The sequence below is a fragment of the Hibiscus syriacus genome, unplaced genomic scaffold (assembly GCF_006381635.1).
Source record: "Hibiscus syriacus cultivar Baekdansim isolate YM2019G1 unplaced genomic scaffold, ASM638163v2 tig00110647_pilon, whole genome shotgun sequence".
Lineage (NCBI taxonomy): Eukaryota > Viridiplantae > Streptophyta > Magnoliopsida > Malvales > Malvaceae > Hibiscus > Hibiscus syriacus.
The window spans coordinates 19,639-46,538 of NW_024062811.1; the positions used below are offsets into that span (position 1 = coordinate 19,639).

The window sequence follows — 26,900 nt, forward strand, 5'->3', positions numbered from 1 at the left end:
CCTTTCGAGGTTTTAGAATTGACAAATCATAAAACAAGAGTTCATTAGATATCAAAGAATTAATTACACTGTTAATCCTTTAATAAATTATAGCTATTTGACAAGTGTCAAGATCAATGCTATCTTTGAGGTATGGTTAAATAAGGAAAGGATAAAAAAATATCTTAAGTTGTTATTTTTGGTCAAAGGTATGGTGTTCTCATTTATTTGTTGTTCACTGATCTGATAGAGTAGGTTCTGTACTCCTTTATTGGAAGTGTTCTCCGACTCCCAACTCTCATGATCTCACTTGGGTTGTGCGATGCCTTATCAATAGATTTATCTGATTGCCTTCTATGCAATAGCTGCACCATCTTCGTATTCGAGCCGTCTTTCAGGTTTTCAACTCGAATCCTCCTTTGGTTTCAAGACGTTATTCAATATTTACGTCTTGAACCCTCTTTGTTATTTTTCTCTATCATGCATTAAAGATTTTAGAAAATCTTTTGTAAAAAAAAGATTAATTCTGATGGGCGGGATGAAATCTGAAGATAGTCTATTCTGTTTAGAAATCCATGTATGATTAGAAGGGATTTTTAGGCACGTAATGTAGGCCATGGTTCACGGTTATGAAAGAAAAGGATAAGTAGGCCCAAATAAGTGTTTAAGGGTGATTGAACCAATGATCAATTCATTCTGACGCCTTCAATCTTGTCTTGCTCAATTTGGACATGCTTGTATGTGTTTTTCTCTTGATGTTCTGTGATCTTCAAGTGAAGTGATTTTGGAATGATTGTGCTTGATCAATTCTCATGGTTTGAAGTTTGATGCGTCATTTGAGTCGAGAGACTCTTTGTCTGTGCTCTTTGTCCTCTTTTTGTTTTTTTCTTTTTCTTTTGTTCTTTTTTCTTTGATTTTTTTCTCTTTGTTTCTTTTTCTTTGTTTTTTTGTCTTTGCTCTTTATTTTTCTTTGTTGTTTTTCTTTCTTTGTTTTTTCTCTTTTCTCTTTGTTTTTCTTTGTTTCTTTTCTCTTTGTTTTGATTTGGTCTTCGCACTTGGTATTTGGTTCACCTTTTGGTATCTCATTTGAATCAATGTCTTCACTCATGCGAGCATATTTCCTCCAACTTGCCTCCCATTGTGGAGGGTGATCATTGGTTAGGGTTGAATCAGAAAAAATATCATAATTCAGGCTCAAAGGGGGACACAAGGGATATATATTTTCTCCTGTTGTGAAGGGATAAAGAAATAAAGTCGTTCATCATCTCATACATAGAAGTCCTTGTAGAAGAGGTATCCCCAGGGGGATAGATTTTCAGTATTAATTGTTTATTCACATGAAAAATGTAATTAATGCATGATAAAATTATTTTGAATGAATTTCCTTATTCTGCTTCTTGCTCTCAGCATGTCTCAATTGCTCAGGCTCGTCCTCAGAAGATCGCTTGCCCCACATTGTTTCTTCTTGTAGGAAATTTCATGTTCAAGTGAACAGTGTACTCAATGCCTTTAGGTTTTATTGGTAGAAAAATATGTTGGTTTTACGTCTAAGAAGACGATGGTGACTTTATTGGCTCAAACAAAGGTATGGTTATGAATTTTTGTGTCTCAAAAAAGATAAAAACAATGTTTCAAGGTCTCAAAAATGGATAATGTCAAAATTTGGTCTTTTGGTAGTGACCATGAATTATTTCGGGTAAAAAATCGAGAGATTTTATTTTGGGTTTTAGACTGGATAAGAAATGTCTAATATTTCCATATGTCAAAAATCTATAATTCTTGAATAATTAAGAGAATCCGTAATTTATTTGATATTCAAAGCACTAAAGATTAAAACTCACTTAATTATTCAACCTAAGAAGGTAGCATAAATTCAAACATTAAGATTAAAAATATTTAAGCAAATATTAAAGACATAACAAAAATGAGTTCAAACAAAATAATCTTTATGGATGCAAATGGTAGATGCAATGCCCCCATCATTCTTCGATTGTGCTTGCCCCTGAATCCATCGGATTCTGGATCTTGTGATACAGTGTTTTACAGTTTTCAGCAGAATGTTTGGAGCTTCCTATGAGATATCAACATCATGGACTTCAGGGAACGATGACTCTTTTCTTAGATCATCCTAGAAGGCTCATTCCTACAACTAGCTGAATATGCTTTCACTGTACTGATTTATTCAAATCTTGCTTCTATATGGTGTCATGTGGTTAGGACCACCTCATCGAATCCTCCACTGAATAATTCCATGTTTTTATGAATGATGAAATGCTGATGCAAAATGCAAAGATGCAAATATAGATGCAAAAATGTTGATCCCATCGATGAATATCTTAGAATAATTTTCACCAGAAATAAAAGCTTTCACATTACAAGATAGCCCACTTTACAGACATGCCTTCACTTAAATGTTGAGTCTGAAGTGGATCACTGCTTCATCTCTGATATTCATCCTCGAAAATGATGCCCCTCAATGCTCTGTAAAGTAACTTGGTTAATGCCCCTGAGGTGGTAAAGTCGGTGCGTCGCTCCTTGATGACTAGAGATGACATGATTGTAGATAATACTCCACTGCTGAATTACTCCTCGAATCAGTGGATCATTATTTCAGTATCGAATGTTGCATGATCTTCGAGCAATTATCATTCTTGCACTGTAGGCTCCTTTTAGCCTTCAACGTATGTCTATATATGCGACTGCTTGATTGAAATTTTTTATCTCTTCTCGTAAAAATTTTCTCTCAAATATTCCCTTGCGGGTCAACATTTTCGCATTATGTCATGACTATGCAATGCAATGTAAAGAAGGATGAAAAATGACACAAACAAAATAAATAAGTTAGTGTACACAAATAAGAGAAAAGAAACTAGTTAGTACAGGTAAGATAAAAATATTATTCAAAGATGAATATAACGCTTACCTCGTCATGATATCTACCTGAACATGCTTTTATTAGGTAACAGTCCTACCCAGACATGTTTTCTACCCAAAATGATTAATTTCAAGAAAATAATCCTAACCGCATGGTATCTAGTTTGAATGCTTTTATTCAACATAATTTAAAGCGAAAAGGAAAGGTTCATAAATGCTCCTCCTTTGTGTACACTTAATTTGATTACCTATTGATGGACAGAGGTTCAATATAACTATACCTAAGGTGACCGTTCCACAGTTTACTATATGCATGTTTCGGCTCTATGAGGAAAAGGGTACCCGAATTGTCCTTGATGTCAGTGCCCCCTTGGGCTGTCAAACCCTCTATCCTCACCCATTACAGGTTTCGAATGGAACGAGTTCAATTTGAGGGGATTCACTACCTTATACCCATACGAGGAATAAATCACTACGAAGGTATAAGGTATGTATCTTATGGGTTATTTGCTAAAACTCATACGAAGAATAAATTCTTACGAGAGTAAAGTATTCACCTCGACTAATTTGGATTGAAGCTCGTGTCTAGAGCTTATGTCATGCAAATGCACGTGATGTGTGTGAGGAGGAGCGTACCTACCTTTGACTCAAAACAGAAAAGGAAAAAACTTGACAAAAACTTGGACCGATATGAAAGCAAAAAATCAAATGTTAGTATGAAAGAAAAATGAAGCAATTAAAAACTTTAATAAAAGGATCATAAGTTAACTAAAGACTCGAACTCATAATTTCCACCAAACGACAATGTGTAAGCGACCTACAACCTGACTCTCTAAGAAAAAGTCCCCAGCGAAGTTGTCAAGCTTTCATAACCATTTTTTAATAAAATAATTAAATGTTATTTAAAAAATGATTATGACTTTAATTTGGAAAATTGGTGAAATTAGAATTGATTTAAATTAAATGAAAAATGAGTCACCATTGACCTTTGGGTTAGGTAGGTCGAATACCTAAAAACGCCTTTTAAAAAAATTAAGAAAAATCATTTTTAAGACAAAAAGCTGGTATGTGTTTACAAATATTCAATTAAAATGGGTTCGGGAGTCTGTTACGCGTGGGGAATGATAAGCACCCCCATAACACCCATAATTGATACTGTGTCGCTTACACGTTGTCGTAAATGATGGAACTTATAAATTGAATATAAAGTTAATTTATGGTCCATTTATTGAAATGTAATTAATTTACTCCAAGTTAATTATTTAAAGAAAATTCTTTAACTTGAAAAGAAATCTCCAGATTAGCAATCCTCCGTCGGGAAAGCTATCTCAACTATTTCTTATCCGTAAAGAATATTCCCTCTTCGATAAAATACGAATCGAATATAAATTGAATGTCGACCTTTGCATAAATTAAATTGCTATAAAAACACAATGAATCGTAAAAAATCTAATTAGTAAAATAAATTAAATTTATTTCAAGTCTCATTTCGTTCGAACGTCGTATTAGATTGTACCACTTCGATCAAGTGATACTTTCTACGTCCGTTCTACAAATACGTGTTCTTGAAAGTAGTTGAATACCATAAAATAGATAAAAAAAACATGAAGGAAATAAATATTAAACAACATACATTTACATACAATAATTATGGTTAGTATTTACTTAATGATAATACATACATAATGTAAAATATATTCACATGAAGATTAAAATAAAAACGAGTGAATATTACAAACTAAAATGAAATGAAAAAAATAAGTATTTGAATTTACAAGGACCAAAATAGCAAATACAATAACTTAAAGGACTTAAATAACAAAAAAATAGAAACTTAGGGACTAAAATAGTAAAAACAAAAACTTAAAGGACTAAAATGGTATTAACAAAAACTAGAAGAACCTAATAACCAAATATGAATAAATTAGAGCCTCAATAATCTATTTAAAATAAATACAGGTACCAGAAACACAAATAACTCATAAATCATATACAAGACTAAAATAAACTACACATAAAAATGGAGGATTAAAATATAATTACACCAAATGCCTAGCAATGACTGAAATGAAATATTTACAAATTTCATGACCAAAATTAAATATCAAAGAAAATACACAACGCATAACATTAGTGACTAAAATGAAACATTTAAAAATATTGAGATCAAAGTTAGATATTTACAAGAATGACATAACATGCAATAATATGACTAAAATATAAGTACAAAAACATGAGTGCTCAAATCGAAATAAAATAAACTTTCATTTAATGGCTAAATAGTATGGTTACAAAACAGGGGGACTAAACCTGCTATTATCCCCAAAGCAAAAATACGGAGAAACCCCTGTAAACGACGCTGTTTATAGAGAACTATATAAGCCCAAAATGGGCTTTATTTCCCATTCTCCCCTTCATTTGCTTCACTTTAAACAGACAAAGAGAAAAAGTTCTCTGGAACTCTCTCAAACGAAGAGAGAATGACCACGGTTGTCGGAGGCTCCCACAGCAGGGCCAACGGCGGCGCACGGTGGCCAGAGCGAACCAACTACCCTCAATCGGCTCCCCTCAACCCGCTTAACCCGAAATCCAACATATTTTAGCCTACAAACCATCGCCAAGCCGTAGATATGAAGAAACAAAGAGATTTTACCTTCGAAAAAATGAGCTCCGACGACCCTCCAACTTCCAACATGAGGAACCAAGGTATAAATCTCTTTTTTCTCTCTTCCCTTTTTTGTATTTGAATCTGATTTTTTCTTTCTAGGTTGGTTCGAATCTTTTCCTATTTTTTGTTTCGGTTTCTCTCCCCTTGATTATCTCCATATTTCCCTCTCTCGTTTTTCTCTCAAAACCACCGAATGGAAATCCCCTTGCCTCTCTCTGCTTCTTCTTTTATTTGCATCTCTCTGATCTCTGTGATAAATCTCTCAGATAGATTTGAGCTCCTCGGGAACACATTTTTTCTCTTAATTGTTCACTGGTTCTTTGATAGACTGCTAGGACTTTAGGTCACTGTTGATGAGAGTGGCGGCGTCAGAGGCTGTCGTAGGCAGGAGCAGCAGGCGTCGATGACAACTAGCTAGGTTTAGGGTTTTAAAACCATATTTACCTCGGGTTAGGTCACTGAATAGGGTCGAATCCTATTTGAATTGGGTCTGGACCGGGTTCCAGTTTGTTGGGTTGGTTCTACTGTTGGGTCATCAGTTTGGGTTGTATATGGGTCATGGGGGACTTGGGCTTTAATGTAATATGGTTTGGGCTTTGAGATTGGTCTGTAAAACAAAATGTATTAATAAAATAATAATAATACTAATATATATTAATAATAAAATTAAATAATAATAATAAAAGACCAGGACAGAAACTAGTCTCTACACTACCACTCTAAGGTATTTGGTAGAAACTAAAATGAACATTTTCGGCAATTGTTCACATTTAAACAAATATGTTCTGCAACATTAACTCTATGTATAAATGTCAGCAAGATAATCTGTCAATAAAATTTTGGGCCACAAATTAAATGTAAAAGTAAACCATCGTTTTATTTATTTTTCTTAATTAATGTCCGATCATGTTCAACAGCTGGCTTGTGGATAAGGCTGTAAAATCAGGTAATCGGACAGGTTTCAGGTATCAATCTAAACAATGAACAACATCAGGTTGTTGACATCGTTGGAGCTTTGGCTTTGCACTTGGCTTTTACTGGTCTTTATTGATGGAGGCTGCTCCCAACTTGCCTATGATTGGACTGTTTCTTACTCTCCACGTGCCCCTCTTGGAATTGATAAACAGGTTCTTCTCTTATTTCTTAATCACCACCACCTTTTTTCCGGAAGATTTATTTGTAGTTTGATTCTCAGTATAATATATTTTATCGTGACATCAGGTGATTGTGATCAATGATATATTCCCAGGTCCAGTCTTGTATGCATCAACAAATGACGTTGTGAATGTTAATATTCATAACAACTTGACAGATCCATTTCTCATGACATGGTAAATTAGTTTAGAAACTGGGAAATAAAGACCGAATGGTACAAACATTGATTTTTGTTTTTCACTTGGTCTTTAGGAATGTGATTCAAATGAGGAGGAATTCATGGCAAGATGGAGTGCAAGAGACCAACTGCCCTATACTGTCAGGCCAAAACTGGACATACAGCTTTCAGCTTAAGGATCAGATTGGAAGTTTCTTTTATTTTCCTTCACTTCTACACAAAGCTGCTGGTGGGTACGGAGCTACTCAATTGTATAATCTCCCTGCCGTTCCCATTCCTTTCCCACCACCGTACAGAGATTATGCTGTCCTGATTGGCTATTGATACAGGGCGGACTATAGGGTATGCTAAATTGACTATAGGGTATGCTAAATTGACTGTAAAATGGGGTCTTTTTGCCCCTTGCTGATGAGATTCTTATCAATGGACTAGGGCCTAATCAAGCAAGATTTGAGTTCGATCCGGGTGAATCTGTTTTATTAACTTAGTAATAAATCACGAATCTTAGAAAAATTTAGGCAATTCCTGTTCTGTCTTTAATCTCACAGGTGCGACATACAGACTAAGAATTTCAAATGTAGGCTTGAAAACATCCTTGAATTTCAGAATCCAGGAGCATCCAATGCTGTTGGTGGAAACTGAAGGTTCTTACTTCAACAATACTATGATAGCTTGGACATCCATGTCGGAAAATCTTACTCGGTACTAGTTACGGTAAAAACCCAGGTCAATGGCAAGTCATACTACATGGTCTCAAGTTCTCGTTTTATGATCCTCGAACAATCTGGCATAGGTATCATTCATTATCCAGATTCTGCAGGAGACCCTGTTGGTCCTCTTCCTTAGGACCTTTCCAATCTGATTACAATTTCTCTGTCGACCAGGCTCGTTCCATGAGGTAAAACACACGAGTCTTGCTCTCCCAAAACTGCCCAAATCATTGTTTCTTACATTTTTTTTTTCAATAGGAGGAATTTAACATCATCAGCTGCTAGGCCAAATCCGCAAGGTTCCTAGTTCCTACCACTACGGCAACATCAGTACCTCCCCAACGCTTATTCTTGAAAACAATCTGATGTTCATTGGAGCAAAACGAAGATTTACCATATATGGAGTATCATTTATACACCCAGATACACCATTAAAGCAACTAGAATACTTCCAGCTCAATGATGTATTCGAGTACAGTAATATCATTCATGGAAGACAGACCACTACTCTTCGTTATCTATGCTCTCTTACCGTGATTTGTTCCATATCGTCTTCCAGAATCCAGTGCTAGAAATGCAAACATGGCACATTGATGGCTACAACTTTTTTTTCGTCAGGTAAAGTGTCTTTATCCATGTTCACAATGCTTGGATAAATCATATGGAACTCTAATGAAAGTAGTTTAATAATCCTACTATCTGCAGAATGGGTTGGGGCTTGTGGGATGAAAGCAAGAAAGTAGGATATAGCATGGTTGACGCAGTTTCTCTATCAACAGTTTAGGTTTTATGACTGAGAAATTTTTGGAATGGAGTATTATGTTTTAGGAAGTTGTACATGTGTGTTGAAAGATGAATGTTAATTATTGAACGAGCAGGTCTATCCATTGTCATGGACGGCTATACTGGTAGAATTGGACAACCTGGGGACGTGGAATCTGAGGTCACAGAATGTAGAGAATTGGTATCTAGGGCAAGAGCTTTACCTAAGAGTTAAAGGAGCTTCGGAAGATGGCCACGCACCCATTTCTCCAAGGGATGAAGCTCCCATACCTCAGAATGTCATCAAATGCGGTAGAGTTGCTAACCTATGATGTTTTCTGGAATTTACTTTGTTGAATGTCTATATTTTAGATGTATGGATAATTACGATAATCAATAATTTTGATTACCTTTAATATAATTTTTGTTAAATTTTTATTACATTTAATGTCTATGTTTGAATGAGTTGTTGATATAAAGAAAATACTGGAGTAAATAGTTTATATTGACTACAACGAGAACTGATATGACGAGGAGAGTTGTAATATAATTTTTTTTGAAGATGACATTGATAAGCCGATGCTGAAGGACGTATCAGTTATAATTATATAACTCATTATTATTGTCACGGGGCTAGACTATCGGCTAACTGGTCCGTGCGGTCCTTAGATGTCTCACTCGGTTGCTCGGCGTCTAAGTCAGCCTAAACTCCTCAGTTAATGTTGCTATAGCGATAAGCACGATGGAAAAGCAAAAAAAAAAACGTAAGTAAGCTTGTATGGGGAAATTTTTGGCACGAATAACTAAGTTTATTCACACAAAACTCTCTATATCCAATGGAGGTTGGGATACCTCATTTTATAATAAAGTCCCCTTATATCTCATGACTACTCCTAGTCTAACTACAAGTAAAACTCTTTACTTTAGTTGAAACTCTAATATTTGAGTCCTATTCAAACAAGGACTATGTTACTTAGTTTTATTTTCCAAGTAATGGTTGGCCTTGCTAGGTGGACAGACCTTAAGTCGGTGCTAGCCTCGGCCCTCAGTACACTCTAAGTGTGCGCAGGCCTCAGCCCTGTGTGCCCCCGATGTGTGCTGCCCTCGCCCCAAGTGGCCCACTTTGTGCATTCATCTCAGTTCTAGGCTCACACCTGGTGTGCGATGGCCTCGACCCAGAGTGCATCCCGTTGCTTGTTGGCTAGAGCCCTCGGTCGAACTTGTCGTTCATTGGCATCGGCTCTAGGTGCACCTTGGTGTGCGGTGGTCACGACCCTAGGCGACCATTGATGTTTGATGGTCGTACTTGTGGATAGTTTGGGACGGGTATGTCTTGAACCTGTTCGATGTTGTGTGTCTTGGTCTCGGAGTGGCCGTTATGGGCCACCTGGGCGGCGTCTATCGCACCCTGGTGGGTGTTGGTCTCGACACTACAGTGGCGTAACCTGCTTTGTGTTGGTTGCGCTCCCAAGGGTAGTCTATTGTGGGCCAACCTCGCCAACAAGTTTGCGGCCCGTGACATTCTCCTTCACTTGTTTTAGTGACACCCTCGTTGTTAGGTTTGCTTTGTGGCTTTAGAAGTGTTCCCAAGGTGGTATTCACCTTTTTTGGAGCATTCTTGACATGTTGAATAATTGTTAAGGTCTTCGCCTCTTCTTGATCAATTTGTATCAACGAGACACTACTTTTCTATTGGGAATCCATGATGCTCATCACATTTTCATAGGGAAAGATAGAGGTTTTTGTCACCAGGCTAGACTGTCGGCTAGTTGGTTCGTGCGACCTTTAGATGCCTAGCTTGGTTGCTCAGTGTCTAAGTCAGCCTAAACTCCTCGATTAATGTTGCTATAGTGATAAGCACGATGAAAAAGCAAAAAAACGTAAGTAAGCGTGTGTGGGGAAATTTTTGGCACGAATATTTGAGTTTATTCACACAAAACTCTCTATATCAAATGGAGGTGGGGAGGACTCCTTTTTATAATGAAGTCCCCTTACATCTTATGACTACTCCTAGCCTAACTACAAGCAAAACTCTTTACTTTAGTTGAAACTCTAATATTTGAGTCTTATTCAAACCAGGACTATGCTACTTGACTTTATTTTCCAAGTAATGGTCGACCTTGCTAGGTGGAGAAGCCTTAAGTCAGTGCTGGCCTCGGCCCTCAGTGCACCCTCGGTATGCACAAGCCTTGTCCCTGTGTGCCCCCGATGTGTGCTACCGTCGTCCCCAAATGTCCCTCTTTGTGCATTCATCTCAGTTCGAGGCACACACCCAGTGTGCGTTGGCCCCGACCCTGAGTGTGTCCCGTTGCTTGTTGGCTAGAGGCCTTGGTCAACCTTGCCGTGTGTTGGCCTCGGCTCTAGGTGCACCTTGGTGTGCAGTGGTCATGACCCTAGGATACCCTTACTGTTTGATGGTCGTGTTTGTTTGTAGTTTGGGGCGGGCACGTCTTGACCATGTTCGGTGTTGTATGTGCCTTGGTCTCAGCGTGGCCCTTGTAGGTTGCCTGGGCGGCGTCTGTCGCACTCTGGTGGGTGTTGGTCTCGGTACCATAGTGGGAGCAGCCTGCTTTATGCCGGTTGTGGCCCCACGAGTATTCTATTGTGGGCTGACCTCACCCACAAGTTTACGGTCCGTGACATTCTCCCCCACTTGTTCTTGCGAGGCCCTCGTCGCTAGGTTTGCTTTTTGGTTTTAGAAGTAGTTCCCAATGTGGTTATCACCTTTTTTGGAGCATTCTTGACATGTTGAATAAATGTTAAGGTCTTGGTCTCTTCTTGATCACTTTGTATCAACAGGACACTACCTTGTCGTCGGGAATCCATGATGCTCGTGACATTTGCATAGGGAATGATAGAGGCTTTGATCTGGATAAGGAAGTTCAACCCGATGACAAAATCAAAGTCATCCATGGGGATTATCATGAAGTCTATGTTTTCATTCCATCCTCCAATCTTCAATTCTACCTTCCGCGCTATTCCAACGATTGGGACTTCTTCAGTGTTAACGGTCTTGATTGCTCCATTTAATTGTTCAATTTTGAGTCTAAGATCATTGGTGACCCTTTTTAATATGAATAAATTCGTTGCCCCGGTATCCACGAGGGTAACTCTAGATTATCCGACAAGATTGATGTTCACTTACATTAACCCTTTCTTCCGGCTTTAATATTGTGTAGCTTGGAGTGGGTAATTTTGTACCATTTGTGGTCCCCTCCTTCGGTGATCCTTTCGTCGGTTAGAATTTACCCTTGGCTTAACACTTGTAATTTAACTAAGTTTACATACTTCTTCCTTTGAATTATCATATATTCAAAAATGGTTGCGAGTTTTTCAATGTGGGGTCAATCTCTTGCAAAGTGTCCTTGCTCATGGCAATTGAAACATTGAATCGATTGGATATCCCCCTTCTCTTTTGACTTGTTGCTTCGATAGGTCCTGCCTTTTGTAGGCTCCTCATCATCACTTGATAGGTTTTTTTCTTGGCCTTTATCTTGGTTTCTCTTACTAGTACCCTCAACTTTTGATTAAGGAGGCTTGGGTTTCTTAACACCAAGTTCGATGAGGGATTGGACAGTTGTCAAGGCTTTAGACAATTCTTTGACACTCTTCTTTCCAACTTGTTTTTGGCCCATGGCTTTAATTTGTCCATGAAGGTGAAGAATCAGTCCTCTTCGGTTAGACTCGGGACTTCTAGGCTTAACTCGACAAATTGTTGAACGTGCTCCCTTAAAGAGCCTTCTTGCCTAAGATGCCTTAGTTTTGATCGTGCCTCATTCTCGGTATAATAAGGGTAAAATTGCTCTTTGAAATCAGCTTGGAATTATACCCAGGTTCTAATGGTGGTGTCATCTCTTTTTATCTCGGTGCATTTACGTCGCCACAATAGGAGTTCTAAATCAGTTAGGTAAACAGAAGCAATGTTTACTTTCTCAATATCATTCTTGATGCCCACGACTTGAAAGTATTGATCCATGTTCCACATAAAATTTTCAACGTCTTTGGTCGACCTAGTCCCTTTAAACTTTTCTGGTTTAGGAACTTCGACCTGGCCTTTGGGGCCGTTGGTTAGCATGCTGTGTAACACCTCTAACCCGTACCCGACCCGGATACGAATCCGAGGTGTCACATTGACTTTTCAATACATAGATTATTCACAATTAAGAACAAATTTAAACTTTTATTCGTATTAACAATGTGAAACCTTTCAATTCAAAGAAGTTGATGAACTTCTATTCATATTTCCATAAAACCTTAATAATTTACATAATTACAGAAGTATGAGTTTAAAAAAAATAGATCAGAGCATTTCAAATTAAACGTGTAGTACTTGCCAATAGTTTACAAACTTTCAAAAATAAAACCTACATTCAATTTGCCTTGATCTGATCTTTACGAGAGTATGTTATCCTCAACAACTTCAACCTTCCAATTTCATCAAACCTACGTGTGAGGAAATCACAAGCTAAGTCGATGACTTAGTGAGGAAAAAACTAAAGAGTACTAAACTTTATAGATGAAATCTTTAATTTATTTTATCGAAACATTTCATAAAGAATTCCAAATTATTTTCCATAACAAGAAGGTATACTTATGTATATTATTCGTTTTATATAGCTTTGTTTCCAAATGCTCAACGTATACTATTAAGAATTCTAGGTATTTGAGTACATTGAGGTTGTGCACTAATGCTGTCACCACAGCTCATAAATTGCACTGAAGTGTCACATAATTGTCCCGAAGGACCACATTTTTTTGCACCAAAGTGTCACATAGGTTTGCATCGAAGTGCCACATAATTGTCCCGAAGAACCATATAGAACCCTCGACTCTTGGCATGCCAACTATACCTATAATCCTCATACATATACCTTAGGCTTTTAACCATATAATTATTTATCATTTATTATTAGAAGTATCTCTTATTCACATAAGCACTTTTACATTGAAAATTTTTGTATACCCATGTTCACATATCACATTTTCCATAATCATATACTCATAATCATTAATCACAACTTAAATAATAGAACTTGAATAAAACATTATAAAGATATAACATAAAATAAATTTAAAGGTTTTCAATCAAAAATATTGAGATTAGCTTATCGCAAGCCTTCCTCAATTCTAATACAAAATGAAGAAGTTGCACTCACCTTTTCTTCACTAAGTCCTAAAAGAAACCTTAACGCTTTTGGATCGATACTTATAACGTAGAGTTGACCGGAATTTGACTTTGATCAACGTCTACACCAAAAATCGAAAATAAATACTGGAATTCAAATCGCTTATATCCAATCATAATAACTTAAACTATAAGAAACACTTAATTTCTCATTTCATGTTCAATAGTATCGATACTCCCACTACAGTACCAATACTTCCCTTCAATGGTATCGATACCCCTAATGGTACCGATACCATTTTGACATTCTGGAATTTTATCTTGGAAATGGTATCGATATTATACCCTTAGTATCGATACTCCCCTATTAGTATCGATACCTTCCTCAACCAGTACCGATACTATTCTTCGAATTCAACTGATTTTTGTCTTGAAGTATCGGTACTGTTCTTCCAGTACCGATACCCCAAGCCCATAATTGCCATTTCCATTTCGAAATTTAACCAAAACTTACCTAATTCTCCTACTTTGATCTCCTTTTATGCCTTTAAACTAAACTCCCTTCATTAAAACCAACTTTTCTCTATTTACTACTCCCTAACATCCAAAATCTCACTAGAACACTTACATCTAAAAAATCATACCATGTTTTCAAACATGTTCTTAATCATTTCTAATCTTCCTAACTCTTTAGTTAGGTCATTGACAAATCAAATTTAGCCATATAACTCCAAAAACTGCACCATATCAACAATTTATTTCAAAACCCATTTAATACTTTCATTTCTAATTCACTCCTCATATTGTTTTAATCCCTTACAAGCTTTCCTTAAGCTTTTATAACCCTCAAACTTTCAATACCAAACCATAAATTGAAGGAACCAACAATTTACAAAAACTTACCTTTAGAAGTAGAGTTCATGGGCACCATGAAGAAGATAAGAACTAACTCCAGACTTTTCTCTTCTTTTTGTCTCCCTCATTCCACGTGTTATATCCCTTAAATCCCTTAAAAGAGAGAATATAAAATCTTTCAGGTGAAATGACCATACTGCCTTCTACTAATCCAAATTTAATATCAAGTCCTAACCAAAACTTTCCACAATAAGTCTTTGAATTTTCAAATTATTCTAATTAAACCACTAAATTTTGAGTTCTTACATTTTGGTCACTGACCCGATGATTGGGATGTTACAAATCTTCCCCCTTAAGAAAATTCATACTCGAATTTTCATTGCACAAAGAGGTGGGGATATTGCTTCCTCATATTTTCTTCACGTTCCCAAGTAGCTTCTTCCACTTTATGGTTTCTCCAACGAACCTTAACTAGCAGAATCGTCTTGTTCCTTAACTGTTTGATTTCATACACTAGAATTTTAATCGGTTCTTCCTCGTAAGTCAGGTAAGATTGAACTTCTATTTCGTCTGGAGTTATGATGTGCACAGGATTTGATCGATATCTCTGAAGCATAGACACATGGAAGACATTGTGGATCTTTTCCATCTCTAGTGGCAACGCTAATTGATATGTCACTGGTCTAACTCTTTTCAGAACTTCATAGGGTCCAATGAACCTCGGACTGAGTTTTCCTTTACTCCCAAAATGTACTTTCTTCCAATGTGATACTTTTTAGAAACACTTTGTCACTTACTTGAAATTTAATTTTTTTTCTTTTCAAATCTGCATATGACTTTTGTCTGTCTGCTGCCACTTTAAGGTTTTGTTTGATCATCTGAACCTGTTATTCAACTTATTTAATCAAGTATGGACCATGAACTTCTCGATCTTTTAATTTATACTAATTAAGTAGCATTCGACACTTCATTCCATACAATGCTTCATACGGCGCCATTTTAATGCTTGATTGGTAACTGTTATTATATGAAAATTCCGCTAGCGGAAAATAATTTTCCCACAATCCAAAAAAAATCAATCACGCACGCTCTCAACATATCTTCCAGAATCTGAATCATTCGCTCTGATTGACCATCGGTTTGAGGATGAAAAGCAACGCTAAAATTCATTCGGGTACCCAAAGCTCTTTACAAGGACTTCCAAAATCTTGAAGTAAATATGGGATCTCGATCCGAAACTATTGAAATTGGAACCCCATGTAGTCGCACTATCTCCTTGATATACATTTCAGCATACATTTCCTTTAAATAATCCGTTCGCACAGGAATGAAATGCGCAGTCTTTGTGAGACGATCCAAAACTACCCAAATTGAATCCTTTTTGTTTGGGGATAAGGGCAAACCTGTTACAAAATACATCGTGATTCTTTCTCATTTCCGCTGAGGAATAGAAATTGGATGCAATAATCCCAAAGGCACTTGATGCTCAGCTTTTACCTGTTGACAATTAAGACACTTTGATACAAACTCCGTAATGTCTCTTTTTATGCCTGGCCACCAAAAACGCCCTTTCAAATCTTAATACATCTTGTTTCCTCCTGGGTTCATAGTTAATGGACTACAATGTGCCTTATACATAATCTCTTTTTTCAACTCGTCATTATTAGGAACACAAACTCAGTTTTTAAAGTATAAACACCCATTATACTTTACTTCAAAGCCCTTAATTTTCCCATTCTCTAATTGATTAACCCAGACTAAACATTGTTCATCCTTCTTTTGTAACTCCTGAATCCGCTCTAACAATACCGATTTTAATGTTAACTTAGCCATCAATGCACCATTATCTTTTAACACGATTCAGGCATCTAGCCTGCGCAAAGCAACAAAAGTTTTTCGACTAAGAGCATCAGCTACTACATTGGCCTTCCCGAGATAATAATCTATAATCGCATCGTAGTCCTTGAGTAATTCCATCCATCTCCTCTGTCTCAAATTAAGTTCCTTTTACGTCAATAAATACTTCAAACTTTTGTGATCGGTGTAAATGTAGCAACGTTCACCGTATAAATAGTGGCACCAAATTTTCAATGCAAAGATCACCGCTGCTAACTCAAGGTCATGCGTCAGATAGTTCTTCTCATGTGGCTTAAGTTGTCTTGAAGCATAAGAAACTACCTTTTCATCTTGCATTAAAACACATTCCAACCCATTATGGGAAGTGTCGCTAAAAATCGTGAAATCTTTGTTCGATTCTGGTTGCACTAACACTAGAGCTTCTGTCAAAACTTTCTTCAATGCTTCAAAACTCTTTTGAGACTTAGGAGTCCAATCAAAAGACACATTTTTTCTTAACAATTTGGTTAAAGGCAGAGATATCATCGAAAAGTTTTTTTGAAAAACCTTCGATAATAACCTGCGAGACCCAAGATACTCCGAACCTCTGACACACTCTTTGAAATTTACCATTCTAACACAGTTTTAACCTTCTAAGGATCTACTGAAATTCCCTCAGCAGAAACCACGTGTCCATAGAATTCCACTTCCGTTAGCTAAAACTCGCACTTAGAGAATTTTGCATAAAGCTTCTTATCTTTTAACGTTTGAAGAATCAAACGAAGATGTGCGCCATGCTCTTCCATTGACTTTGAATATACTAAAATGTCATCAATGAAAACGATCATAAACGGATCAATATACGATTGGAAATCATTGTTCATTAGATCCATAAATGTTGTAGGTTCGTTAGTTAACCCGAATAACATTACTACAAATTCGTAATGACCATACCGAGTTCTAAACACCGTCTTTGAAACATATTTTTCTTGTATCTTCAACTGATGATACCCTGATCATAAATCGATTTTTGAAAACACTGCAGCTCCCTTTAGTTGATCAAATAAATCGTCTATCCTTGGGAGATGATACTTGTTCTTTATGGTCACCTTGTTGAGTTGTCGATAATCAATACAAAGGGCCATTGATCCGTTTTTCTTCTTTACAAACAATACTGGAGCACTCCAAGGCGACACACTAGGACTGATAAATCCTTTATCTAAAAGCTCCTGTAACTGAATCTTTAACTATTTCAATTTCTTTGGGGTCATTCTATAAGGAGCCATTGAAATCGGTGTTGATCCTGACATTACTTCAATCTGAAATTCAACCTCCCTATCTGGAGGTAATCTTGGCAATTCTTCTAGAAATACTTATGGAAATTCTCTGACTATCAGAATATCTTCAAACTTCCTTTCTTTGACTCTAGCATCGATTACATTGGCGATATACGCTTGGCATCCTTGTAGCATTAACTTCCGAGCTGACATCATTGATATCACATTATCTAAGGGATTGATTCTCTCGCTGACCACACTAACTTCCAATCCATCAAGACTTTTCAACATCACTCGCTTAAGTTGACAATCCACATTGGCATGATAATGATAAAGCCAACCATACCAAGGATAACCTCGAACTCGTTAAAGGTTAATTCCATTATATTAGCAGGGAATTCAATTCCCTGAATCCATATAGAACACTCTCGACAAATTTATTTCACCCAAGCATTATGTCCTAATGGATTTGTCACAATAACCTTGCTACAAATAGGTTCTAACAGAATTCTTAAGTCTTTTACTAGTTTACTAATAATATAAGAATAATTCGATCTCGGATTAATCAGAACTAAAGCAGATTTACCCACTATCTGAAAAGTACCTGCAATGATTTCAGGATCATCACAATCTTCACTGGTCTTTAGATTATATACTCTAGCGGCGGAGCACACTTTAAGTTGAGCAGTCGACTTAGATTAATTCTTTCTTTCTACCTCTCACAGGTGCAGCAGTGGATCTTTCTGTTTGGGCAGGCTCTCCAGTCATCAATGGGCAATCTCGAATAAAATGTCATGTCTCTCCACACTTAAAACAAGCTTCGGAGACTCTTCTGCAAACTCCACTATGAGATTTCCCACATTGCAGACATTGATTTAGCTTATCCACTCCTGACTCCACTGAATGAGTTTGTCTAACTCTTCCAGGATTTGATCCTCTACCTGAGGATGCAGCTAACTCCGATCTAGTCTGAGGTTGAAAACTTAAACTTTGAATCTTCTTTGATTGAGAGGCATTGGATGAGACACCAACCCTCTTATTCCATTATGTCTTTTTCTCCACAAACCTCTCATTTTGAGCTCGCTCCAAGGCTTTGGATATATTCACTACCTCTTGGAATGAAGAGAGGTTAAGTGCCAAAAACAACTCTTTCAGTCGGGGGTATAAAACCTTCCAGAAACCAATCACATGAGTCATTCTCTATAGGGACCAACTCTGTCGCAAATCGACTCAACTTGTTGAATTCGCACTCGAACTCATATACAGTGTGATTCCTTTGCTTTAAGCTCATGAATTCTTGCTTCAAGCTCATGAATTCTTGCTTCATCTGACGAATGAACTGATCCCTGATGTATTTGTTCTTAAACTCTTCCAAAAAGAATGGCCAAGTCACCTGGTCCCTTGAAGCTCACATCGTCACATTAGACCACCATATTTTGGCTTGACCTTGTAGTAACAAAACTACACCATCCAGCTTTTCAATTTCATTACAATGGAGATTCTCCAACATAATCTTAAAGTCATTGAGCCATAGATCGACGACAACCGGACCTTCTTCAGTTTCTCCTCTAAATTCGGGTGCTCCTAGGCTTTTAAGTTCCTTAGTAATATTCGTCTTAGGAGCGGAGGGAGTCAACGATTGGAAACGCGTTAGAATCACGTCCAACGTCTGGAAAAAGGTTCCCTGATCTTGTACAGACACCCCCTGATGTGTCTGTTCCTCACCCTACCTGCTTAGGGCAGGTGAGTTGTTACTTCCTTCATTCATATCTCCTGCTTCATTTCGAGATCCCTCAAAATCTGACATATTATAAGATCAATTCACTATTATATTAGTAAGGATATCATACTAATCACCTTATCAGATCAGAAAAAACTTAACTAAAAGTTGGCATCTACACTTTTTAAAACAAAAACGACTTTATTTCAAACTTAAAACCAATTAAACCATAGCTTTGATACCATTAAATGTAACACCCCTAACCCGTACCGACCCGTATATGAATATAAGGTTCCACATTAACTTTTCAATACATAGATTATTCACAATTAAGAACAAATTTAAATTTTTATTCATATTAACAATGTGAAACCTTTCAATTCAAAGAAATTGATGAACTCCTATTCATATTTCCATAAAACCTTAATAATTTACATAATTACAAAAGTATGAGTTTAAAAAAATAAATCAGAGCATTTCAAATTAAATGTGTAGTATATGCCAACAATTTACAAACTTTCAAAAATAAAACCTACATTCAATTTGTCTTGATCTGACCTTCACGGGAGTATGCTATCCTAACCAACTTCAACCTTCCGATTTCTTCAAACCTACGCGTGAGGAAATCACAGGCTAAGTCGATGACTTAGTGGGGCAAAAAGTAAAGAGTACTAAACTTTATAGATGAAATCTTTAATTTATTTTATCGAAATATTTCATAAAGAATTCCAAATTATTTTCCATAACAATAAGGTATACTTATGTATATTATTTGTTTTATATAGCTTTGTTTCCAAATGCCCAATGTATACTACTGAGAACTCTAGGTATTTGAGTACATTGAGGTTGTGCACTAATGTTGTCGCCACAGCTCGTAATTTACACCAAAGTGCCACATAATTATCCTGAATGACCACATAGGTTTGCACCAAAGTGCCACATAGGTTTGCACCGAAGTGCCACATAATTGTCCCAAATGATCACATAGAACCCTCGACTATTGGCATGCCAACTATACCTCTAATCCTCATACATATACCTTGGGCTTTTAACCACATAATTATTTATCATTCATTATTCGAAGTATATTTTATTCACATAAGCACTTTCTTATTGAAAATTTTCGTATACCCATGTTCACATATCACATTTCCATAATCATATACTCATAATCATTAATCTTATAACCATTAATCACAGCTTAAATAATAGAACTTGAATAAAACATTATAAAGATATAACATAAAAGAAATTTAAAGGTTTTCGATTGAAAACACTGAGAGGTTGGCTTATCGCAAGCCTTCCTCAATTCTAATACAAAACGAAGAAGTCACACTCACATTTGCCTCACTGAGTCCTAAACGAAACATTAACGCTTTTGGATCGATACTTATAACGTCGAGTTGACCGAAAGTTGACTTTAATCAAAGTCTACACCAAACAATCAAAAATAAATACCGAAATTCAAATCGCTTATATCCAATCATAATAACTTAAACTGAAAGAAACACTTAATTTCTCATTTCATGTTCAATAATATCGGTACTCCTACTATAATACCGATACTTCCCTTCAATGGTATCGATACCCCCAATGGCACCGATACCATTTTGACATTCTAGAATTTTATCTTGGAAATGGTATCGATACTATACCCTTGGTATCGATACTCCCCTATCAGTATCGATACCTTCCTCAACCAGTACTGATATTATTCTTTGAATTCAATTTATTTTTACCTTGAAGTATCGGTATTGTTCTTCCAGTACTGATACCTAAGCCCAAAATTGCCATTTCTATTTCGAATTAACCAAAACTTACCTAATTCTCCTACTTTGATCTCTTTTTATGCCTTTAAACTAAACTTCCTTCATTAAAACCAACTTTTCTCCATTTACTACTCCCTAACATCCAAAATCTCATTAGAACACTTACATCTAAAAATCATAACATGTTTTCAAACATGTTCTTAATCATTTCTAATCCTCCTAACTCTTTAGTTAGGTCATTGACAAGTCAAATTTAGCCATAGAACTCTAAAAACTACACCATATCAACAATTCATTTCAAAATCCATTTAACACTTTCATTTCTAATTCACTCCTCATATTGTTTTAATCTCTTACAAGCTTTCCTTAAGCTTTTATAACCCTCAAACTTTCAATACCAAACCAGAATTGAAGGAACCAACAATTTATAAAAACTTACCTTTATAAGTGGAGTTCACGGTCACTATGAAAAAGATAAAAACCAACTCCAGACTTTTCTCTTCTTTTTGTTTCCCTCATTCCACGTGTTATATCCCTTAAAAGAGAGAAGATAAAATCTTTCAGGTGAAAAGACCATATTGTCCTTCCACTAATCCAAATTTAATATCAAGTTCTAACAGAAAATTTCCATAATAAGTCCTTAAAATTTCAAATTATTCTAATTAAACCACTAAATTTTGAGTTTTTACATTTTGGTCACTGACCCGATGATTGGGATGTTACAAATATTCCCCTTAAGAAAATTCGTCCTCAAATTTTCATTGCATAAAGAGGTGGGGATATTGCTTCCTCATATTTTCTTCACGTTCCCAAGTTGCTTCTTCCACTTTATGATTTCTCCAACGAACCTTAACTAGTGGAATCGTCTTATTCCTTAATTGCTTGATTTCATATGCTAGAATTTGAACCGGTTCTTCCTCGTAAGTTAGGTCAGATTGAACTTCTATTTCGTTGGAGTTATGATGTGCACAAGATCTTATTGATATCTCCGAAGCATAGACACATGGAAGACATTGTGGATCTTTTACATCTCTGGAGGCAAAACTAATTGATATGCCAGTTGTCCAACTCTTTTTAGAACTTCATAGGGTCTAACGCTAATTGATATATCAAGTAATGGTCGGTCTTGCTAGGTGGACATGCCTTAAGTCGGTGCTAGCCTCGGCCCTCAGTGCACCCTCGGTGTACGCAGGCCTCGACTCTGTGTGCTCCCGATATGTGCTATCCTCGCCCCCAAGTGACCCCCTTTGTGCATTCATATCGGTTCTAGGCACACACCCGGTGTGCGTTGGCCCCGACCCCGAGTGCGTCCCATTGCTTGTTGGCTATAGCCCTCGGTTAACCTTGTCGTGCGTTGGCCTCGACTCTAGGTGCACCTTGGTATGCGGTGGTCACGACCCTAGGCGACCCTTGCTATTTGATGGTCGTGCTTGTGAGTAGTTTGGGGCAGGTGTGTCTTGACCCTGTTCGGTGATGTGTGTGCCTTGGTCTCGGCGTGGCCCTTGTGGGCCACCTGGGCAGCGGCTGTCGCACCCTGGTGGGTGTTGGTCTCGACACCACAGTGAAAGCAACCTGCTTTGTGCTGGTTGTGGCCCCACGGGTAGTCTGTTGTGGGCCGACCTCACCCACAAGTTTACGGCTCGTGACATTACGCAAGTATATAGCTACAGCAGTTTTGCATATCGATTGGTTCCCTAGAAAATGGGCCCAACTAAGTAATCTGCAACCTCTAGACCAAATGCACAAGAAGTGCCGTTTACAATCAAATTTACCGCCTTCAACTAATCAAGATTACAAGTCCTATTTCCCAATTGTTAACAATTGGAAATTTGTGTTAATTAAACGGTTAATCATTAATCAATTCAATTATGGACCAGTTTAAAACCCTGAGCAGTAATCGTGTCATAATATCCAGCCCACGAACGCGGGCAAGTTGAAAAACGAATGAAAATCCGAAATATACGCTCAATTGAAAACAAATTAGGAAAATGGTGCGTCACGGTTCAGTCACTCAGTTTTTTTTTTTTTTGAATTAACTCAGTTTCTCACCCTTCATTGCCTTGGATGGGTGGTTAGTTGCTGTTACGCTCGGGTTGTCAAATTGTCCTTCTCATGACAGAACAGACAACCCTTCAAAAATATCAAGCTGCTCTATTAATTATTATTTGCATTTTCCTTATTTGACATCATCCCCTCGATAAAAAAATCCCTTCATTTCCTTCTCTGTTCTCTCACAAACAAGATTTTAAGAAGACCCTTGAACCTCTTTGTTTTCTCATTTCATTTAAAACAATGAGAGAAATCCTTCACGTTCAAGGAGGTCAATGCGGGAACCAAATCGGATCCAAGTTTTGGGAAGTGATCTGCGGCGAGCACGGTGTTGATCCTACCGGAAGGTACACTGGAGATGGAACATCCGATATGCAACTAGAGCGGATTGATGTGTATTACAACGAGGCTTCCGGTGGAAGGTACGTTCCTCGTGCGGTCCTTATGGATCTTGAACCTGGTACTATGGATAGTATCAGATCCGGTCCCTACGGCCAGATCTTTAGGCCAGATAATTTCGTATTTGGACAATCGGGTGCCGGAAACAACTGGGCCAAAGGTCATTACACTGAAGGAGCCGAGTTGATTGATGCTGTTCTTGATGTTGTTCGCAAAGAGGCTGAGAATTGTGATTGCCTGCAAGGTATATATTATCTTCCTTGCTTCAACATTTCGATACTGATGAAAGTATAGTTTTCATGTTTCAGTTTAAAATTTTTAATTTGACAAAATCTAATTTGATTTTTATGAAGTTGATTCTACTTGTAAACCCATTTCAACATAATGGCTTTGCTCATTTTATTTTCAATTCAAAAAGTTTGAAACTCTTATCTCTTTGAGTTGCCATGTAACTTCAATGAGAGCGATGTACTACTGCTTCTGTTGCTCATCTTTTGATTTTCTTTGGGCGATTATCATAAAGGTAAATTACCTTTAAGCTTTAAAAAGGACGTGCAAGATCTTGAATGTTCAGATTAATATTTCACTGTGAAATTATTTGAAAGGTCTGCCTCTTTGTTCAGTTAGTAATCTTAGTTTTGTCTGTTGTGGAGGCAGGGAGCATTGATCTTTCCATACCTATGTTATATATCTGATTATCTATATAAGCAAAACTCTTTTTTTTCATCCATTATTGTACCGACAAGCTTCTTACCATTATATGTTTCTTTGCAAAAGTCAACAAAATTTTTACATCTTACTGCACCTGATTAATATTTTAATGCATTAGGTGGAACCTTGGGGGCCCTTGCGAGCTCATTATCATATACATATATATGTATATATGAATGCTGTCTTTAGTCTTTACATTATTATCATGGCTTTGTCAATATTTTGATATCTGAATCCTGAAGTAAAGAAATAAGGATTCCTAAATGAGCATGGAGAATCCTAACGTGCATAAATGCATGGGGTCATGTGACTTTCATCTCTACCTGAAAATGATAAGTCACATGGTAAATTGTAATATTGGCATGGGTACTGGATATTTCTCTAATACAAAAGTTGAAGAAGAGTAGGTATAAACCAATTTAAAAAAATTGAAGAGAAAGCCAAGCCTCTAGATCTTTTTTTTTTAAATAATGTTGAAATATATATATGAACAACAAACATTTAAAAGAATATTAATTAAATGTTTATTTCATAGGCCTAAGATATGTGAAAAGGAAAAATAATGTCATCATCTGATTAAGGTATGATTGCTGTGAAATATTTGGTTTGTTGATATTTTAATTATAGTAACATTATGTTATAAATGATGATAATGGTAATAATGAACCAAGTCCATATTAAAGGACCCCTGGCCTGACATGTAGGCTGATACCTTTTCTGGCATAATGTTGAGGAAAGATAATGACCTACTTCATGCTTTTAATATCCTTTTCAAAAGAATGTTGGTGGTTCAGCTGTTCTGGAAAATTTTCCATCGGGATTCTGATTTGCTAAGTTATTTTGGAGTAGGTTCGATCTTCCAAGTAGTGGTCATTGCCTAAAAATAAGATGAGATGTAAATCCTCACCGTTGAATCTGGCACAAGTTAATCGTAATTTCTTATTTATTTACTTAAAGCTTGTTTGATCCTGGTAAATAGAGCGTGGTCATATTATCTATCCAGTAGGTTTTTCTACTTCTAGGAAGGAGTTGACTTAAATATGACGTTGCGTGTAATTACTAGTATTTAGCAATAATAGACCTTATTATACGTTAAAAATTGGCAATTTCCCAATTTCCCCTTGGATAGTCTGATGAGGCTAACTTGTTTATGTTAATCTGGACCAGGTTTCCAGGTATGCCATTCACTTGGAGGAGGCACAGGCTCTGGCATGGGAACTCTCCTGATATCAAAAATTAGAGAGGAGTATCCAGACAGGATGATGTTGACATTCTCTGTTTTCCCTTCACCGAAAGTCTCCGATACAGTTGTGGAGCCTTATAATGCCACCCTCTCTGTTCATCAGTTGGTTGAGAATGCTGATGAATGCATGGTCCTTGACAATGAGGCTCTTTATGATATTTGCTTCCGGACCCTGAAGCTCACTACTCCTAGCTGTGAGTGATAAAATGTTTTTTTCTTGATGGACGGCTCCGCGGTTCGCTATAATGTGAAACTAATTTAACATACTGGAGCTAACCCTACACTTTTAATCTTGCAGTTGGAGATCTGAACCACTTGATTTCTGCAACTATGAGTGGTGTAACGTGCTGCCTAAGGTTCCCTGGACAGCTGAACTCTGACCTCCGGAAATTGGCAGTTAATCTGATCCCATTCCCACGTCTTCACTTCTTTATGGTTGGTTTTGCACCACTCACATCCCGTGGTTCCCAGCAGTACATTTCTCTCACTGTCCCGGAGCTGACTCAGCAGATGTGGGATGCCAAGAACATGATGTGTGCTGCCGATCCTCGCCATGGTCGTTACCTGACAGCGTCAGCTATGTTCCGAGGCAAAATGAGCACCAAAGAGGTTGATGAACAGATGATGAATGTCCAGAACAAGAATTCATCATACTTTGTGGAGTGGATTCCCAATAACGTGAAGTCCAGCGTTTGTGATATCCCGCCGAAGGGTCTGACGATGTCGTCTACTTTTATAGGGAACTCGACATCCATCCAGGAGATGTTTAGAAGGGTAAGCGAGCAATTCACGGCAATGTTCCGCCGTAAGGCCTTTTTGCATTGGTATACTGGCGAGGGGATGGATGAAATGGAGTTCACGGAAGCAGAGAGCAACATGAATGACTTGGTTGCAGAGTATCAGCAATATCAGGATGCAACCGTGGAGGATGAAGGTGATTATGAGGACGACGAAGGGTCTGGAAGAGAACTATGAGAACTAAAATGTGTTGTTAATTAGCTGCGACGAACCTGAATGAAGTTTGAGAATAGCAGCAACCTCTGTCTTGGTATATACTACCGTGTGGCTGTCACTGTTTGTTTAATTCTTCTGCTCTGTTCCTTGTATTCCGAATATGATGATGTTTGCTTTTTTTTTTCTTTCTCAGACATAAATAAAAAGTTCCGAATCTGATGATGTTTGCTTTTTTTTAGACATGAAATTATCAGTTTTACTCTCAAACACAGGCTATAATCAGGGACGCTTGAATTCGGTATAAAGGTTTTTCGTTTACAATTTGGCAATGCAAACACTAATCCGTTAATAGTTAGCCCTGCGCAAACAACAATTGGTATAAGAAGTAAATTAACTTTGATTACTTCAATAAGCAAAAGGATGAGTACATTTGGAAGAAAGGCCATCTTTCCTTCCCTTGGGAGAGGAGGATCGGGACTTTAAATAGCAGAAGTGAACAATTTGGGGGACAAAATGCTTTTCTTTGTGCGAATACATAAACTATACCAATTATTATTTATGTCCAAATCATATGAATCCATGTTTCAGTTGGATTGACCAAAAAAATTACCCTTCCATTGTCCCTCAAAAGATCAG

General features: G+C 37.1%; 1 protein-coding gene and 1 pseudogene across 1 annotated transcript; both read left to right on the top strand.

Annotated features, from left to right (window-relative positions):
• Window positions 1-6,501: 6,501 nt before the first annotated feature.
• LOC120137085 lies at window positions 6,502-8,666 on the top strand (annotated as a pseudogene).
• Window positions 8,667-23,092: 14,426 nt separating this feature from the next.
• Window positions 23,093-26,502, top strand: LOC120137094 (tubulin beta-6 chain-like). The gene is given in 4 exon segments (XM_039152946.1): window positions 23,093-23,600; window positions 25,235-25,504; window positions 25,609-26,264; window positions 26,266-26,502. Coding segments are annotated over 4 exon segments (1,353 nt in total). The 5' UTR covers window positions 23,093-23,200; the 3' UTR covers window positions 26,293-26,502.
• The last annotated feature ends 398 nt before the right edge of the window (window positions 26,503-26,900 follow it).